Raw genomic sequence first — 17,943 nt, 5'->3', positions numbered from 1 at the left:
CGATATTGGCAGTGTATTTCCCGTACGTGTCCATTCAGCGTTGGTATAGGAGTTCCAGGGCCTTCGTGCAACCCTTCAACCAATCTCAAGACTCCTCAGACCAAAATCATTTCTCATCGACAATAGTTGTGCTGTTCAAGTCCACAGCCGATGGAATGACTAGATGTCGGACAAAACCCCCTACTTAGCTTCCCCGTGCTGGTTGCCCCAACAACACGCCCCCGAATATCCATCCTCCCCACAAATGCATTTTGAGCTGATGCTTTTGCCTGCATCGACAGATAGACAGGATCTTCCGGGTAGCAAAGGTAGGTATACACAGTGGTTTTTTCTTTTTCTTTTCTTTTTCTTTTCCCCTTTCTTTTTCTGTTGTTAGTTGAATGTTGTTTCCTTTTTCTTTGAGTCGACGAAGCCCCGTATTTTTCGTTAGGATTGCTTTTTTTGACTGTTTGTTGTCCGCCGTTGTAATATCTCCAGCGAACAAGCCCACGAACACGGCGTGAGTGACATGTAAGCTGTCGAGATTTAGTATTTGTGGATTTTGGCTTTTTGTTCTTCTTTTCGTTATATTTCTTTCTATATCAATTTTACATCCCTTTTTCGGCATTTGAAATTGGCGAATTTGAAGTCAAGCCGAACGAAGAGAGTTACGGAATTCGTCCCCGAAGTACTTCGTACCGATATAAACAACATATCCCCTCCCTTCGATAAGTCCCATACTTCGTAGTCATGAGCGTTCGCGTCATCGCACGAATCCGCCCGCTGCTCAAATCGGAGAAGGAAAGCGATATCATCGTCCGCTCGGGAACCACGGCGATCTCCACCACAACAACTACACAGCCGCTATCCACTTCCAAGAGTGACGCGAAATCGACGAAGACGACGGCATTGAAGGGCAAAAAGCAGAAAGATGGCGCGAAAACGGCTCTAGCGTTGGATCGGGATAATCTTGTCCGGATCCCGAATCCGAAGAATGAAGGGGAGGAATACAGTTTTCAGTTTAATGGAGTGTACGGGGCGGACGTGTCGCAGCAGGAGATTTTTGATGGGGAGGGTGAGTTTTGTCTGTAAATATATTCTGCTTACCTTTCCCTGTCATGCTCCTATTTTCATGGAGAATAGGGCAGCTGTTTTATTTTGTTGAGACAGGGACGAGAAGGCGGGAAGCTAACCCCAATGGCTCTCCAGTTGCCCCTACGATAAAGCATCTTTTCAACGGTTTCGACGTGACGATATTTGCTTACGGAGTTACGGGAACTGGCAAAACACATACAATGCGCGGAGGAAAGAGTCTACATGACAGAGGAGTTATCCCACGACTCCTGAGCGGCATTTATAGGCGCAGTCGTAAGATTGAGCGGGATAGTCAGGGTTCCACCAAGGTGGATGTGGCCATGAGCTACTATGAGATATATAACGACAAGGTGTTCGATCTTTTTGAGCCACCAGAAAAGAGAACGGCTGCGGGTCTACCACTGCGGGATGCGGGTGGAAAGACTGTAGTAGTTGGGCTGACCGAACGCCCCTGCACGAGTTTGAAAGAGTTCGAGACGTTATACGATCACGCCAATGTGAATAGGTCAACTTCAGCAACGAAGGTGGGAGAAGTAAACCAGACAAAAATCAATAAATAGTCATGCTAACAAGTTATAATAATAGCTAAACGCTCATTCGTCAAGATCTCATGCAATCCTCTGTGTCAAGCTAGTGGTTACCACTGCTGAGCAGACCCGCGTGAGCCTTGCATCGTGCATTGATCTTGCTGGATCCGAAGATAATCGTCGAACCGACAATGGCAAGGAGCGCATGGTAGAGTCCGCAAGTATAAACAAAAGCCTATTTGTACTTGCTCAATGCGTCGAGGCAATCAGCAAGAAGCAATCCCGAATCCCGTACCGTGAATCGAAAATGACGAGGATATTGTCTTTGGGTCAAAACAATGGGCTGACCATCATGATTTTGAATCTCGCTCCAATACGCTCCTATCACCTTGATACGCTCAGTTCGCTCAACTTTGCGAACCGTACGAAGAAGATCGAGGTCCGCGAAATAGAAAACGAGCCCATGTTCAAAGGGCCTCCACGGCCAACTATTCGGGGATCAGGGGTCACAGGGCCAGGAATGCACCGACAACCTTTACGGCCACTCACTACTTCGATTAATGCAAATATAGTATTACCAACTACAACTGATCCATCAAAGACAGCAGAAGCCAAACCTATTAAGGCGTTCTCTGTGTACTCTGACAAGCCCCAGTCGAAGCCACCTACCAACGTCAAACGGTTTGATCCTCCAAAGCGATCCTCGCCATTGAAACGCAGATCTGATGCAAGCGGTGTTGGCACCTTTCGACCATCAAAGGTGTTTCGGCCTGCAGCTGCTGGCTCGCATACCTTAGAAGGCATATCTGCGGCAAAGATAGAAGAAATGGTGGAGAGAAAGGTGGAAGAAGTTCTCGCTGCTCGAGCTTTGAACGAGGCTGAGAAGCAACGTGACGCCGATCATTCTTCCAGCAATGGGCTCAATGAGCAAGTGCAACGCCGACTTGAGCTACTTGAGCAAAGGATTGAAGGGAAAGAGGATGTGAGAGCGGAAGGGTTATCCTACCTCTTGATGGGAAAACAGCACCAGTCACGCGGCGAGGATTCCTCAGCTCTAAGGATGTATCAGTTGGCCCAACCATTTTTCCCCAGCAATGAGAAACTGGAAACTAAAATAAAGGCTTTGAAAGAGAAGTTAAAATATAAGGGACAAGAACAACTGCTGTCATTTCCAGTCGCGGAAGAGAGTCGGGATACCGGACCGGAAACAAAGCGCCCAAAAAAGCGAAAGAGGTATGCGAAAGACGAAAGTTTCAATTCTGAATTTCATGCTGATGATGACGACGACTACCAACCATCCGATCCGAATGAGCAATTCAGTGATGAGGAAATCACTATAACTCATTCTTATACCCAGCCGTTAAAAAGATCTGCGGCGCCTAAAACTAGCAAATCTCGAAAACAGGCATCTCATCCGCCGTCCACTTCCCTAACACATCAAATACCATCGAAAAAGGACGCAGACGTAACTTCTGAGGAAACACCTGATTTGGAGCTTACCCCACGCACTAGCCACATCATTTCAACAATAAATACCAGGAATGTCAATCAAATAAAGCTTCTTCGAGGCGTTGGGATAAAGAAAGCCGAGGCCATCGTTGACTGTCTGTGTGAAATGGATTCATTGAATGCTCAAGATAATGATGAAAACGACAGCAGCGCTATCGGTGGCCGGCCGCAAGTACAGATACGCAGTTTAGCGGAGCTTGGGAAGCTGAAAGGGGTTGGTGCGAAAACTGTGGAGAATATGAGGAATGCGATTTGAGCAATATTCCGTGGCCCCTAATTGTTACGGGGGGGGCGAAGACTCGAGCTGTCGACGCCTGTCGTTAAGCAAGTAGGGGGGCATTAGGGATAGGGGCAGGTCTACGATTTGTTTTGTTTCTTCGCCTTCTATTATTTTGCGCGGTTCCAGAGACATGTCCCGCACTTGACGTCTTTTTTATATACCTTTATTGTCCTCGTAGTAGTTTCGCATTGCTTCACATGCATATTTCTCATTATCTTTATCATCATCGCCCTTCAAGCACGGCGTTTTTGGAGTTTATATCATTCTTTGATCTATGATTTTTCTTTCTTGATTGTCGAAATGATATAATGTAATTTTTACAGTCTATCATCCCTTCTATTGAGTGGCTGATATTGATTCTGGACAGAAAATATTGAGCATGACTTCCAACCACACCAAACCAGCCATGCACCAATTTCCGGCCATAAATTATTCAGCTCAAGAATAGAAACTGAGTGATGGAAAGGCTAACTACCAAGCCGTGTGGCCCCCATCAATAACCAATGAACTCCCTGTCATGAACCTACTCGCCTCGCTCAACAAAAATATCGCCGCTCCGGTAAACTCTACCGGCTTCGCCAACCGTCCTAACATATTCTCCGACTCCCAGGTCTGCCACAGACCCTCCACCTTCTCAAAAGTTTGCTGCACCATTGGCGTCAGAATATGCCCTGGACATAGTGAATTAACCCGAATACCTTTCTGGCCCCACTCCATTGCCAGGTTCTTCCCTAGTTGGATAACCGCCGCCTTGGATGAGTTATACACTGGCGCATTCATCCCCTTGTTGGCCACGAGGCCACTCATACTCGCCACGAGCACAATTGAGCCAACACATTCGTATTCCATCATCTGCCTCGCAACCGCCTGCGCTGTCATGAAGAGCCCCGTGTAATTAATGTCCATGGTTTTTGTCACATCTTCGGGCGAGTAGTCGATCGCGTCGGTGAGTTGGAGGATACCAGCTGCTGCCACGAGACCGTCAAGGCGCCGCTGGCGAGATGCGATTTTCCGGATGGTTTCTTGTAGACGTTCTGAATCTCGCACGTCAAGGTGATGGTAGTGTAGCGAGCCGATGTGTTCGCGGCAAGCGAGTTCTTGCGTCGCTAGGAATTCTGAGTCCGTATCCTGGAGGCGGTCTAGGCAGTTGACTTGGTTGGGGAGAAGTGGGATCAGTTATCTATAGTCAAGGGTTGCGTTGGGCAGAGGTTTGGGGATATATTTGATATTCCAAATATTCTCTCTGCCTAAGTTGTACGACTCACCTTCCGCGCCGGCTTCTGTCATCGCCTCTGCCATGCGGAGTCCCAGCCCTCTGCCACCCCCTGTGACAATGTATACTTTGCCCCTAAGGCTGAATTGGCGCATTGGGACGACGGCGGACGTCATGTTTTCCGGGTTTCTTACAAACACTTCAAAAAAAATGTGAAAATTAAGGAATTTCTACTTAGTCAAAGGAAGAATAAATATTATGATTCTGATTTTTCAGTTACTGTCGTTTCGGATCAAATACAAACAGCGGGGAAATGCACACCCCCTTTTATAGGATCATAGATCCTCTAACATGAAAAGTAAAGGGAAACGGCGGGCACATAACGCTCCAAGCCCAACAATGCTTGATTTCAAGCAAGGAACACAAAAGGATGCACGCTCTAATTGAGTATACGGTGGGTGGGTTAAGTGGGTACAAAATTGACGGTATCGTGTTTGGCGTTGCCTGAGAAAAAGCTGATTACATCCTGCCTATAGTTCTGAAAAATATGGAGAAATCTGTCGCGGAACTTTTGGGTTGCCAGCACATACGTAAATGTGACATATGCGTAGCACATAATAATTGTCTTTTGCAAAGAGCTAGGATGGTTGGACATAGCTGATGTTGGGATGTATGACGTCACATCACTGCTGCTTGGGGACACAGTGCTTGTGTTCAACATTTTGTATAGGGCTTCTGCTTCCTTGCGTGGATGATAACTGAAAGAGGTGATTCGCAAGGTTGCCTAGCATTTTCTTCCCTTTTGACGAATTGGGGAATTGCTGCGGATGAGATGGCGGCTATAGCGTCTGACAGCACCAAGCGGAGATGGAACTGTTCCTGACACGGAGTTTGATGAGGTCCGGCGAGCTTCGGATACCCTGAGATTCAGTAAGATGACATTTCGTAAAGGGCATGATAAGAGAAGAAAAGCATTTCGTTATTTGCAAGAAATATATTCATTAAACAGTTTCAAAAGAATGTCGACTACGGTACTCTGATGTTCTTGCCTTGAACCCTTTTTGAACATAATAAACCCCGGCGTTTGACCCGATAAGAACGTGATTAGTGTAAAATATGCCCAGGGAGCTGCAATACATTGCGTTTGGCACGAGCCTTGCTACAATTTTTTGGTGGTGATAATTTTTTCAAAAAGCAATTCCATAAAAGGGAGCTCCAAATTGGTAGATTCTCAGGGTCTCTGCTTTGCCTTTTTCGTTCTCTGACGTGTTTTTACCCAGAAAGCTTCAAGGGGGGTTCAAGGGGAAAATAGGGACAGAAGAGCAGTTTTCCAGCCTTCAGTTTCGCCAGGCTTTATACACCCAAATTTCGAATCCTCTGTTAGCTGCGGAAACCGTAAACCATCGTGAGAAGCAAAGGATTCCGTTTTAAGGGAGCCTGCGGAAAGTATCCGCAAGTTTATCAACCGGCGTCATGACAAACGCAGTCACGTTCTCAAAGGCAGGATGGTGGGGTCCTGCAGGGTGTAGGCGTGTTGGAATGAACAACTTCGTTTTCTTGAAAGATTTGGAAAGCCCTTCGCTATCCTCACTGCTGATTGCGTCCTCAAGAGCAGGGAGATCGTCCTCCTCCTCGTTTCTCATGTGCGTGGAGAGATTGTCCATGAGAGAGTTGATTGTCGGCTCGAAGTTTGCATCTGTCGGCTTCAAGGATTGGAACTCCAATAGCTGATCTTTGGTCTATTTGTTTCCCTCAGTATTAGCATTCATTCATTGTTGCCCTGCTTTTTATCAAATAGCTAGGCGTGCAAACATAGCTATCTCCATTCTCTTACCTGCTGATGTCTCTCGCGATCCTTATCTACCCGCTCCTTGCCATCTGCTAAATGCTGTTCAAATGCTGGGTAAAGTAGCAGCTCTTCAGCTGCAGAAAGACGAGCCAACTCCCATACAAACTGGTTTTGAAACCTAGCTTTGATAATATCATTATCGGCGTTGACTATCTGGTTATGGAATGCCTGCAGCTCCCTGTGGTCCTTTTTGATCGAGTCAGATATAGAAACCATGGCGTCGGGTGGCGGCTGGTTGCGCTGGATCCTAAACTCAGAGGTTGAGATGGATTGTATCACTACGGGTTGGAATTCGCTTCAACAAACACAATAACCGGCTGCAGTGCAAGGCCAGCTTTATGATCGTGGGTTTGATGTCATTATTAAGAGAGACGAGTTTAAATGTTGGCAGTCGCTCCGGCTACTTCGCGTCCCACAATATGAATCCTACATTAAATAGCTGTCAGCTGCTGGATGTAATGATGTAATGATAAGGTTTGGCATATTAGAAGGTGAATGATGTAATGATGAACTTATATCTAGTGTCAGCACGAGCACAATGATATCTGTCATTATATTTGCACGTTCTTCTCTTAAAGTGGCTCCATGGACCGCTTGCGAATGAATACCCACCATCCATCTCAGCACGGTATATGCGCTAAAAGAGGGTATCAATTTGCCGGCTTGGAGTGCCCAGGAAGATCTAATGAGACCGTCCGTATGACCAGTTTTCAGGGCTTCCGATATGGGAATGGCATGAAGAAATCGTCTCAAGGCTGAGCAACCAATATTTTCCTTTCCATATCTGCTTGTTGGTGAACAATAAGTGTGACTGAGTTCACACGATATTGACATCCCTTGTTGAGCTTCTCTAATCCAATTAATATCTCTGAGTGACCTTTGCCTGAGTCTCTCTCGCGATGCTCTCGAAAGCCTCTAACACAGTGGGCAGAGTCGTCCTCGATGCGACTCTCAACCATTGTTGATACGCTTCATGCTTCGTGCAATGAACATTGCGTGTGGGTTTGGTGAGGGATATTTCTGTCTCTGAATGTAGGGACAGTTAGTTAAGCGTTGCTGTAACGCCCGCATTTCTTGTCTATCCTCTCGTAGCTAGCATCAACCCTAATTCCATCAGATGTATCTCTAATGCTTTTCGTGATAAATCTAGTGAGGATTTGTTTCTGAGTATGTGACCTTACTAAAATAGTCTTAGTGTAATGCCGGATTTATGCTGGATTTGCTATAACCTAAGCCTAAGCCTAGTTACCTACTAAGAAAACTCAAGGCTCAAGCTCAACGTTTAAAATTAAAAAAAAATAAAAATAAAATAAAAAAAAATAAAATAAAATCAATTGTCCCCTGTTCTAGATGCCGCTGTTACAAGTACAAGTATAAGAATAAAAAGTACATACGTACAACACCTTGGGTTCCGAGGCAGGTCCATATAACTACTCCGTAGCTAGAACCGCAGCCGCAATTGACGAGTTGTCAAACCAGCCAAACAGTGCAAATAAAGGCCACCGTACATCAGCAACACCACCAACACCGCCTTCTCCTGGCTTTGCTGCAACCAGCGCCTGAAGCCACGTCGACCCCATCTTTTCATTCAACTCTGCCACATCTACCTTGTGTCTGCTGGGGTCAATGTGCACTATATACATTTATATTTGGTCACAAACCCGTAAGAGCTCCAAATCCCCCGTAAAACGTCCCGAATATGCTTGGGTATTGACAATAGGAGTATAGCTAACTAGGTCGTCCCATCTCCACGTCCCGCATCCCCCCCATTTTACTCCACAAGAGGGGTTCGAGTATTTTCGTGGACTCCCTATAACCGCCGGAACTAGTTTCTGCATTTGAGATGGCGGCACCACAGGGAGGCTTTCCTCCTGGAGGTCACCCCCAAGATGAATATGGCCAGCAACAACCTTACGTTGACGAACAGCGCGGAGCCACAGGCTCTCCGGCTCACGCCGATGCGCCAGGCCACGGGCCACATTCCCACGGCGGTAAAAAGAAACGAGCATATGCTGGCCAGGCTTATGAGTTTGGGGTAGGTCCTAATGCTGCCTTGGGTGGACAGTTACAAGGTGGTGGAGCGCACGGCGGATATCCCGCGTCGCAACAACCCCAGGGTTATCCGCAAGGTGCTTATGGGGCAGAGCCAGCCCAAATGACTTCTCAAATGGTTGGCCAGCCGGAACCAGTGGCAGTTGGGGGATATCAAGCTCCAGTCGACTCCTATCCTTCCCAGCCTGCCAGTATGGGTCAAGTAACCCAGCAGATGGGACAGATGAGCATGGGTGGTCAGCCTGCAGCGCAGATGCCGGTGCAAAGAGGTGTCCCGCTCAATACGTTATATCCCACCGACCTTCTTACACAACCGTTCAATGTTGCTGAACTAGACTACCCTCCTCCGCCCATTGTTTTGCCTCCCAATGTGAGTGGACATCCTCTGTACCTCGTCCATTTTCCGGGCTAACCAGTTCCAGACCAGCGTCACCCCTTCTCCAGATGCGAATTGCCCTCCAAAATATGTGCGCTCTACTCTAAATGCTGTGCCGACCACTCATTCTCTTTTAAAAAAGTCTCGTCTACCATTTGCCTTGGTTATCCAACCTTACGCATCCCTCCACGACACTGAAGACCCGATTCCCATTGTGTCTGATCAAGTAATTTCTCGATGCCGACGATGTCGTTCCTATATCAACCCTTTCGTCACGTTTCTTGACCACGGTCATCGCTGGCGCTGCAACATGTGCAGCCTTACCAATGACGTTCCTCAAGCATTTGATTGGGACGCAGCCTCGCAAAAGGCCCTTGATAGATGGCAAAGACCAGAGCTAAACCATTCTGTTGTGGAGTTTGTGGCGCCTCAGGAATATATGGTCCGACCACCACAGCCCCTCGTTTACCTGTTTTTGATCGATGTCAGTTTCGCATCTGTCACCAGCGGGCTTTTGGCCACCAGCGCACGCTGCATCCGCGAAAGCCTTGATAGAATACCCAACGCAGATCGTCGAACCAGGCTTGGTTTTGTTGCTGTGGATTCTAGTCTCCATTACTTCACTATACCAAGAGATGGCTCGGAGAATTCGGACCCGGGCATGTTGGTTGTTAGCGATTTGGACGAACCTTTCCTCCCAATTCCTGGAGATCTATTAGTCACACTCACAGATTGTCGCGAAAACATTGAACTGTTCCTGGATAAACTGCAAGAAATGTTCCAAAATACGCAGAACAATGGTTCATGTATGGGTTCGGCCCTTCGAGCCGGCCACAAACTTATCGCCCCTGTTGGCGGAAAGATAACGGTATTGACAGCGTCGCTTCCCAATGTGGGTTTCGGAAGTCTTGAAGTGAGAGAGGACAAGAAAGCGCTTGGAACTAGCAAGGAGAACACTTTGCTACAGACAGGTAACAGCTTTTACAAAAGCTTTGCCGTCGAGTGTTCGAAGCAACAGATTTCCGTGGATATGTTCCTGTTTTCTTCGCAGTACCAGGATGTAGCATCGCTTAGCAACCTCCCCAGATACACCGGCGGCCAAACATACTTCTACCCTGGCTGGAATGCTGCCCGAAGCGAAGATGCAATCAAGTTCGCCAAGGAGTTCTCGGACTATCTTTCAGCAGAAATCGGCCTGGAAGCTGTGTTGCGTGTGCGCGCCACGACCGGTTTAAGAATGAGCACTTTCTACGGCAATTTCTTCAACAGAAGCTCAGATCTCTGCGCGTTCCCCGCTTTTCCCCGTGACCAAGCATATGTTGTGGAGGTGGCCATCGATGAAACCGTCACGAAACCGGTAATTTGCTTGCAGGCGGCTGTCCTTCATACAACCTGCAATGGAGAACGAAGGATTAGAGTCATTACATTGGCCCTACCCACTACGCAGTCTCTCGCGGATGTCTATGCTTCAGCAGACCAATCGGCGATCGCGACCTACTTCAGCCATAAGGCTGTCGAACGTACTCTTGGTAGCGGTCTTGATCAAGCACGTGACGCACTTCAGTCCAAAATTGTAGAGCTATTGTCAACATATAGAAAGGAGTTGGCGGGCGGAAGTGTTGGAGGTGGAGGGTTGCAGTTCCCCGCTAATCTACGAGGATTGCCGGTTCTATTCCTGGCACTAATGAAAAATGTAAGAACACATATGTCCTTAGCCCTATAACCACAAGTCACGAACTAACCAAACGTCAATAGATCGGCCTTCGAAAATCTACTCAGATCCCAACGGATATGCGATCGGCGGCCCTTTGCCTCCTTTCCACGCTACCACTCCCTCTTCTGATCCAGTATATCTACCCGAAACTATACTCGCTTCACGATATGCCCGACAATGCTGGCGTACCCGATGAGAAGACCGGTGAAATCACCCTACCACCCCCTTGTAACCTATCATCCGAGCGCCTCGTGCCATATGGCCTCTACCTCATCGACGATGGGCAGACGCAATTCCTCTGGGTCGGCCGCGACGCTGTTCCACAGTTGCTCTTGGATGTCTTTGGCATCGCCGATAGGACACATGTGATGGTCGGAAAGCAATTCTTACCTGAACTGGAGAACGATTTCAACGAGCGGGTGCGCGCCGTCGTGCAAAAGAGTCGCGATAAGCAATCTCGTGGCGTTGGTAGCATTGTTGTTCCCCACCTTTATGTTGTGAAGGAGGATGGGGAGCCTGGATTGCGCCTATGGGCGCAGACTATGTTGGTTGAGGATCGGGCTGACCAGGGAGTCAGTTTGCCGCAATGGATGGGATCGTTGCGGGAGAAGGTATGACCTTGATTTTCTTGGTCCTACCCTATCATGCATCTTCTCTGTTGTCATTGTTCTTTACTCTTGTTCTTCGTTTATTTTCTTCCCTTTCATAGCTTCCATGTTGAGCTAACTAACTTGTGACTTTTTTTTCGGAATTTACAGATTATGCAGTAAAGGGACGAGAGTTGATAATCATACATCATGTTTTATGTGTGTGAGAGAGAGGGGGGGAGGGGGCAATTCCCTCCGTCTCGTCGTCATAATCCTCCAGGCTAATTAATCAAAATCATATTCCGCATTCGAAGATGAAAAAATACATTCCTGTTCCAATGTTAATTTCTTTCCTTTTCACCAAGTTATATATAACCCAGTTCTAACCTTCGAAGGGATATAATAACTTTTCCCAAGTGAAACAAGATTAACCCCTCATGCAATGAACGTATATTTTGTCCTCAAAAGTACTCACAAACCCGTCTTGAAAGAACATTTTTTGTATTTACATTAAAACAAGAGGAAAGAAGTAAAGGAGCGGAAAGTTATAAACAAACCAAAAATGAATTTAAAAAGAAAGAAAAAAAAGACAAAGAAAAAGAATCATAACAATGAAGAACAGTAAAAAAAAAAGAGTTAGAAAAAAACAGATCAACAGGGTCTTGCCGCGACTCGAACGCGGGGCCTCTCGCATATCAGATTAAGTGCACTTAATCGGGCAAACCCGAAGCGAGAATCATACCACTAGACCACAAGACCGTTTTACTAGTAACAAGATTTGCCCTGCTAATATTTTTGTTCAGTGTGTTCTTCCTTGGGTCCAAAAAGTAAACTTGAGTGTCTGGAACGCATTCATTATCCTTTTGTATGGGGGAGGCACCGCGCTGTTTCATCTATTTATCCTCTGAATGCTCTGGCTTTCATCAGCTACGAAAACTTCAGGTCCAAAATAGGAGAATATCGCTGGATGCGTGGACACATTTTTTTCCCGATTTTGCATTGCCTCTAGCGAAGACGCACGCCGGTGTTTGGAGAGATAGAAGAAAAAGGGACACAAACACGTAAGTGTATCGATCGACAGAGCTGTTCAAAACCAGCTGCTTAATTCAGAATTCCTGTTCATTATTCTCCTGGCTAGTCCCTGTTGCGAATGGAGGAGGGGTTGGGAGTTTCAGGATATAAATAGGTTTTCTCGAACATAGTCCAAGGGGCGAGAGCTAGTACAGGATAACTCCGTAAAAAAGTTCAAGTTTTCCCGGGAGCGGAGCATCTTAATATTTTAAGGAACTGTTAGGTACTTAATTGTCGCAAGTCATATAAAAATTTGTCCATCCGATGTCGATGATTGACGGTTTTCCCCCGCTCCCAGCGTCCCAAGTGGTGTGTTTTCGGACCCGCGATTGGGCCAAATGCTAGCTTGCCGGCTGAATCCACAGGTCGAATGGCATCGCGGAACATCCGCCCCCATTATTATCATGATTTTCTGCTGGTCTTTAACTTCTCGGACACGGAGCAGATTGGGCGGGAGTAGAGTAACTAGTGTAGGGGAGTAGGGGTCCAAAAGCCAACAGGTGTGATCAGGATCAGGGCATGGTTTGGGTAAGATGGAGTATGGGCCTGGGGTTCCGTCTGGGCTTGCTAGGAAGCGTGTCGTTTGGGGGCGATTATTCGCGTGCTGGCAGCAAGTGTTGTTCTGCTGTGCCTTTGTTAGATACAACGGCGTTGTTCTATTGAGGACTGCATTGGGGCTGGTGCGGTGTGTGGAGTGTGGTGTGGTGTGGTGTGGTGTTGTAGTGTGGTGTGTAGTGTGCGGTGGTATGGTATGGTTTTTGGTGTGAGATGTCTGCCCCACCACGCTCTGAATAACCGCCCGCGCCCGCCGCATGTTGCTCGTTCTCCTGTTGCTGTTTGATGTTATTCATATTATTAGCTGGACACCCGTTTAAGTATCTAGACGGTTAGCTAATTATTTTTTTTCTGCTGCGGCCTTTTGGGAACAGCGTGTGTGGGCGGGTAACTAACAACTATTTCATGCCCCTTGTTGGACTTTGGACTACATGTTTATTTATGCGACCTCTTCCAGACCGCATCGGCGCCATCAACCCCGTGCAATAGTTGAAAACCCTCCAGAATACTTGTGATAAGGCAAGATATCACACCTCACGACTGGCAACTGTGTCAATTTGGGTATTATTTGGCCATCTCGGTATCGTATCCAGCGCTAGTCGAGCCTATCGTCGTCCCCCTCCACGACTCGCCCAATCGAGTAAATATTTATTCCTCTCACAATATCAACGCAGACCGAGCAACACAGTCAGGTATGACCATGAAACATTTCCTCTCTGTCCTTTCTCCCCGCCATCCTGTCACGGTAGATTGCTGCCATCCATTCACGGCCACAATAACTAACTAGAGGTAGTTCTCCAGGCCATATTCACCATCAGCAGTTTCCCCTCTCTCGATTACCCCCCTCGTTCGCGGGTCTTCCTTGACACTCGAATTCCACGGCTTTTTCCCCTACGGTATATCCCCAAACTCGATCCATACATCCATACATCCATATATCCAGTCGCATTCGTCCGATCTGCGTTATATATCATAGTAAAACAAGGTCTCAGTCCTGGTGATATCTTGCCGCTTCTAACTATCTCACATCCTCCCAGGGACTTCTCCTCCTAAATACCCTATTCTATTCACATATAAGAAAAGACAACAAACAACTGGCCTGTTGAACTTAATATCAATTCAGGCAGTGTTGCAAACAGGAAATCACAATTATATCTCTAGAAGGAACTGAGGATCAGCAGAGTTGCAGCGTTGACTCTGCGTGAGAAAGTGTAAGACAGTTCTCTCAACTTGCTATTCACCTTCAAATTACTCCTTGATCTGTGCACTCATGTTTGAAAGAGTTCATTGTTCATGCCAGAATTCTTTCAGTTATCTTTCTTTTTTCTTTGATATTTCTTTTTGCTTTGCCTGTCATGTCTTTTGTTCTTTGAGCCTTCTATTCCCCCCCCTCCTCCCCAGTTTGTGCCTCTGCACACAGCTATTTCGCAGTATGAATCAGCTACAGCGAAGCTTGTGGGTCCCGCAGTGGCTAAACAAATATACCAAATGCCTTGTGACGCGTTTGAAGACTGTATTTGGGGCAAGTTCCCATTGTCCTCTGCATAGACTCGCTCTAATTGTCTTTCTTTACCTTCGGTTTCAGGCTTCGCAGATATTCCCACTCACGTTAAGCTCTGCTACCATTGTTCAATTTTACCCCGTGATTTGTCACTATGAACTTCTTGATTTAACAACTGCGCTCGATCTGCTTATTTTAAATCGGCTTTTTGCCTACGGCTGCCCGACCTTGATCTCTCCTTCGTTAATGTCCCACTTTCGTCACAATTCCGACTGCTAACCTACTGGGTTTAGTCATCAGGATCTAGCACCATCAGGATGGTCCAGCCACCAAGTTCTCAAGGAGGGTCGAGGAAGATATCGTTCAATGTTTCCGATCAGTACGATATTCAGGATGTGATTGGGGAGGGCGCGTATGGAGTTGTCTGGTTAGTTTAGCATACTGTCGCCTTGGGGAGTCTGTAGCCCTGACAAGAAAACAAATGCTAGCTCCGCACTTCATAAACCCTCAGGTCAGAAAGTCGCCATAAAGAAGATCACGCCGTTTGATCACTCTATGTTTTGCCTACGCACGCTGCGTGAGATGAAACTCCTTCGATACTTCAATCATGAGAACATCATCTCGATCCTGGACATCCAGAAGCCCCGCAGCTACGAGACCTTCACTGAGGTGTACCTCATTCAGGTACGACCGCGCGAAACTCCCGAGCTTTGTCTCCATGCGCACAGCTAATTATATAATTCATTTTTTTTCCAGGAACTCATGGAGACAGATATGCATCGCGTGATTCGTACCCAGGACCTCTCCGATGACCATTGCCAATATTTTATCTATCAGACCCTGCGAGCCCTGAAGGCTATGCACTCTGCAAATGTTCTTCATCGTGATCTGAAGCCCTCCAACTTACTCCTGAACGCAAATTGCGACTTGAAAGTTTGTGACTTCGGTCTAGCCCGCTCTGCGGCTTCCACAGACGACAACTCTGGATTTATGACAGAATATGTGGCCACCCGTTGGTACCGTGCACCGGAAATTATGTTGACCTTCAAGGAATACACAAAAGCCATTGACGTTTGGAGTGTTGGTTGCATATTGGCGGAAATGTTGAGCGGAAAGCCGTTGTTCCCCGGCAAGGATTGTAAGACTTGCCCACCCACAGTTCCATGAGATGATCTATTTGTTTCCCTGTCACACTTTGAAAAAAGAAAATATAGAAAACTGACCCGTTGAGCCAACCAGATCACCACCAACTTACTCTCATCCTGGATGTCCTGGGAACACCAACCATGGAAGATTATTACGGCATCAAGTCACGTCGTGCTCGGGAATACATCAGATCCCTCCCCTTCAAGAAAAAGATACCCCTGAAAGCCCTATTCCCCAAGACCTCCGACCTAGCTTTGGACCTGCTCGAGAAACTCCTTGCATTCAACCCAGTAAAACGTATCAGTGTCGAAGATGCTTTGCGCCATCCTTACTTGGAACCCTATCACGATCCAGAGGATGAACCAACCGCTGAACCGATCCCAGAAGAATTCTTCGATTTCGATAAAAATAAAGACTCTCTGAGCAAGGAGCAGCTAAAAGGTAAGAAAGTTTTCTCACTACCCTTCTCCGTTGATTTTTTTTTTGGGGGCTTCTATTTCGTGTCGTCTGTTGTTCGTTGATGATCAGTGTTAACTAACCGGGCATCGTCTCATTAATAGTTCTTATCTACGAGGAGATCATGCGGTAGGCGGTGACACAGTGTTCTTTGTTCTTTTTTTTTTGTCTTTCACATGTACGCAAGAAAATAAAACACGAAGAAGAAAAATGAAGAAGACACAAAGCTACCACCCCTCCTCCTTCCGGCCCTTCCCATTTTCTCACAACCCCACGTCGTCACACATTGAGTCTAGCAAACGGCGTTTTTTGAGTGAGTGCGGGCTGCGGGCAGACATGGCAGACAGATACAGATCATTTGAAAGAAGTACATGAATATATCATGGCTCTAAAAGATCCGATTTTGATGGAACCAAATGGCTGGTTTTTCCTTTTTTTATTAAATTTTCTTTTATTCTTGCATGGTTAATTATTTTAGTTATGCCTGTTTGGTGTACAATTTTTTCTAATCGATTTTTCGTTATTTTCCCTATGACCTTGTATCCCGGTCCGTATTTCTTTCTTTTTTCTTTTCTTTTCTTTTTCTTTTCTTTTCTTTTTCTTTTCTTTTTCTTTTCTGTCTTTTTTTCTTTTCTCCCTTCTCTTCTCTGTTTCCCCTTTGTTGCATGTTCCTTTCCATTTGTTCTATCCGTTTTATACAGTTGCGGGTTTTGCAGTCTAGCATAGGAATAATTCAAGGCTGGGCCAGCTAGCAGAGCATCTGGTAAAACTTGACCAGGTAATAATAAGCGTAACTAGTTGACGGGCTTCAAGAGGACGAAAATCTTAAGCACTTAATTGTGACATTGTGGTCGCCCCTAATCACCCTTGACCCCGAGTTCGAAAGTCGTTGATACTCATTCTTAACATAACTACTCCTTGTTCCAATTCCGAGCGGGTAGCTATTGTTAAACTGGACATCGCTCATTCGCAATTAATATAAATTGTAATTAATTAAGAATAAATCTCCGCAGGGGATAAATACAAACCCAGTGCCTCTCCTCTCCCATCCCCAGCCCCCCCACTAGTCTTAGATCAAACCATGCCACCACCAGCAACAAACCTAGCCTCCCTCCCGCCCGAAATCGCCTATCTAATCCACCTCGCTCTCCGATTTCACCAGCCTATTTTCCCCAATCCAATCCACCCGCTTCTGCCATGCTACCTTCAGCACAGGCGCCAACGGCCTCTCCATCCTGCGCTCCATTCTGCAGCGAAAATGCGCTGCGCTGGAAACGCGCAAGTATGGCAGCGTGCTGCGCGACTTGTTTGACATCGTGCGCTACGCTGCTGTGCCCAAGGCGTGAGCGCAAGTTGCGTTTGACGAGTGCTAGGGGCAGTTTAGGGAGAGGGAGATTGAGGAGATGTTGATCCCGGTTGGGATGGCGCTGGCATGGTCGATTACTTCTGCTACTACTACTGCTTCTACTTCTGCTTCTACTTCTGCTTCTAATGCTACTGCTACTGCTGCTACTACTGCTGCTAGTGCTGCTACTGTTCAAGTACCGAGGGAAGAAGGACTGCTGCAAAAACAGAAGCAGCAGGGCCAGGAACAGGCAAAATCAAACCGCTTAGATGAACCCATTGCTCTTCTGGAAGATATCTGGAAAGGATCCGCCCCGTTCGGATGGACGCATCTGTCTGCTTTCCCTTTGGGAGTTTCCCCTAAGGGATGAGCAGGTCACTGTGCCAGCATGGCCCTTAATGTATCCCGTTGCGGCGTCCCTGGTGAAGCTGGAAGCCATGCTACCAGGGGCAAGAAGTGGTGGCAGTGACAATGACAACGTTCACGCCAATAATGGTGATAACAACAATGATAATAATGATGATGAATATGTTCGATTGCTAGTCAGGAAGGACATCCTCAAAACGCTGCAGCCCACAATACGACACTCTTGACGTCGCTGTCATCGCCGGGATCGATATCTACATCGACACGAGGACGTATCGGGATGGCTTATGAAGATTTGGCGAGGAATAGTGTGCAGTTTATG

At 46.8% G+C, this 17,943-nt stretch overlaps 6 protein-coding genes and 1 non-coding gene across 7 annotated transcripts; 4 read left to right on the top strand and 3 right to left on the bottom strand.

Annotated features, from left to right (window-relative positions):
* The first annotated feature begins 76 nt into the window (after positions 1-76).
* Positions 77-6,933, top strand: BDBG_00311 (kinesin family protein). The gene is made up of 3 exons (XM_002629019.2): positions 77-1,054; positions 1,189-1,598; positions 1,660-6,933. The coding sequence occupies exons 1-3, from the start codon at positions 730-732 to the stop codon at positions 3,364-3,366; spliced, it is 2,442 nt and encodes an 813-aa protein (XP_002629065.1). The 5' UTR covers positions 77-729; the 3' UTR covers positions 3,367-6,933.
* On the bottom strand, positions 3,862-4,779 carry BDBG_00310 (alcohol dehydrogenase; the record flags this gene model as incomplete). Its single annotated transcript, XM_002629018.1, has 2 exons — positions 3,862-4,541; positions 4,656-4,779. 2 exons carry the CDS (start codon positions 4,777-4,779, stop codon positions 3,862-3,864), a joined length of 804 nt encoding a protein of 267 aa, XP_002629064.1.
* BDBG_00309 (HHE domain-containing protein) lies at positions 6,031-6,668 on the bottom strand (the record flags this gene model as incomplete). The annotated part of the gene is made up of 2 exons (XM_031719836.1): positions 6,031-6,342; positions 6,438-6,668. The coding sequence occupies 2 exons, from the start codon at positions 6,666-6,668 to the stop codon at positions 6,031-6,033; spliced, it is 543 nt and encodes a 180-aa protein (XP_031575732.1).
* An 857-nt stretch (positions 6,934-7,790) lies between the features above and the next one.
* Positions 7,791-11,940, top strand: BDBG_00308 (protein transporter SEC24). The gene is made up of 5 exons (XM_031719835.1): positions 7,791-8,115; positions 8,181-8,874; positions 8,927-10,573; positions 10,636-11,205; positions 11,353-11,940. The coding sequence occupies exons 2-5, from the start codon at positions 8,296-8,298 to the stop codon at positions 11,362-11,364; spliced, it is 2,808 nt and encodes a 935-aa protein (XP_031575731.1). The 5' UTR covers positions 7,791-8,115; positions 8,181-8,295; the 3' UTR covers positions 11,365-11,940.
* BDBG_16083 lies at positions 11,839-11,940 on the bottom strand. Its single transcript has one exon. It is a non-coding gene; the product is annotated as a tRNA-Pro (tRNA).
* Positions 11,941-14,625: 2,685 nt separating this feature from the next.
* Positions 14,626-16,043, top strand: BDBG_00306 (CMGC/MAPK protein kinase; the record flags this gene model as incomplete). The annotated part of the gene is made up of 5 exons (XM_031719834.1): positions 14,626-14,735; positions 14,797-14,992; positions 15,065-15,446; positions 15,548-15,895; positions 16,015-16,043. 5 exons carry the CDS (start codon positions 14,626-14,628, stop codon positions 16,041-16,043), a joined length of 1,065 nt encoding a protein of 354 aa, XP_031575730.1.
* A 948-nt stretch (positions 16,044-16,991) lies between these two features.
* Positions 16,992-17,848, top strand: BDBG_00305 (uncharacterized protein; the record flags this gene model as incomplete). Its single annotated transcript, XM_031719833.1, has 3 exons — positions 16,992-17,192; positions 17,284-17,451; positions 17,525-17,848. The coding sequence occupies 3 exons, from the start codon at positions 16,992-16,994 to the stop codon at positions 17,846-17,848; spliced, it is 693 nt and encodes a 230-aa protein (XP_031575729.1).
* Positions 17,849-17,943: the final 95 nt, after the last annotated feature.

The sequence above is a fragment of the Blastomyces gilchristii genome (genome assembly GCF_000003855.2).
Source record: "Blastomyces gilchristii SLH14081 genomic scaffold supercont1.1, whole genome shotgun sequence".
Lineage (NCBI taxonomy): Eukaryota > Fungi > Ascomycota > Eurotiomycetes > Onygenales > Ajellomycetaceae > Blastomyces > Blastomyces gilchristii.
This window is presented reverse-complemented; position numbering and strand designations above follow the sequence as displayed.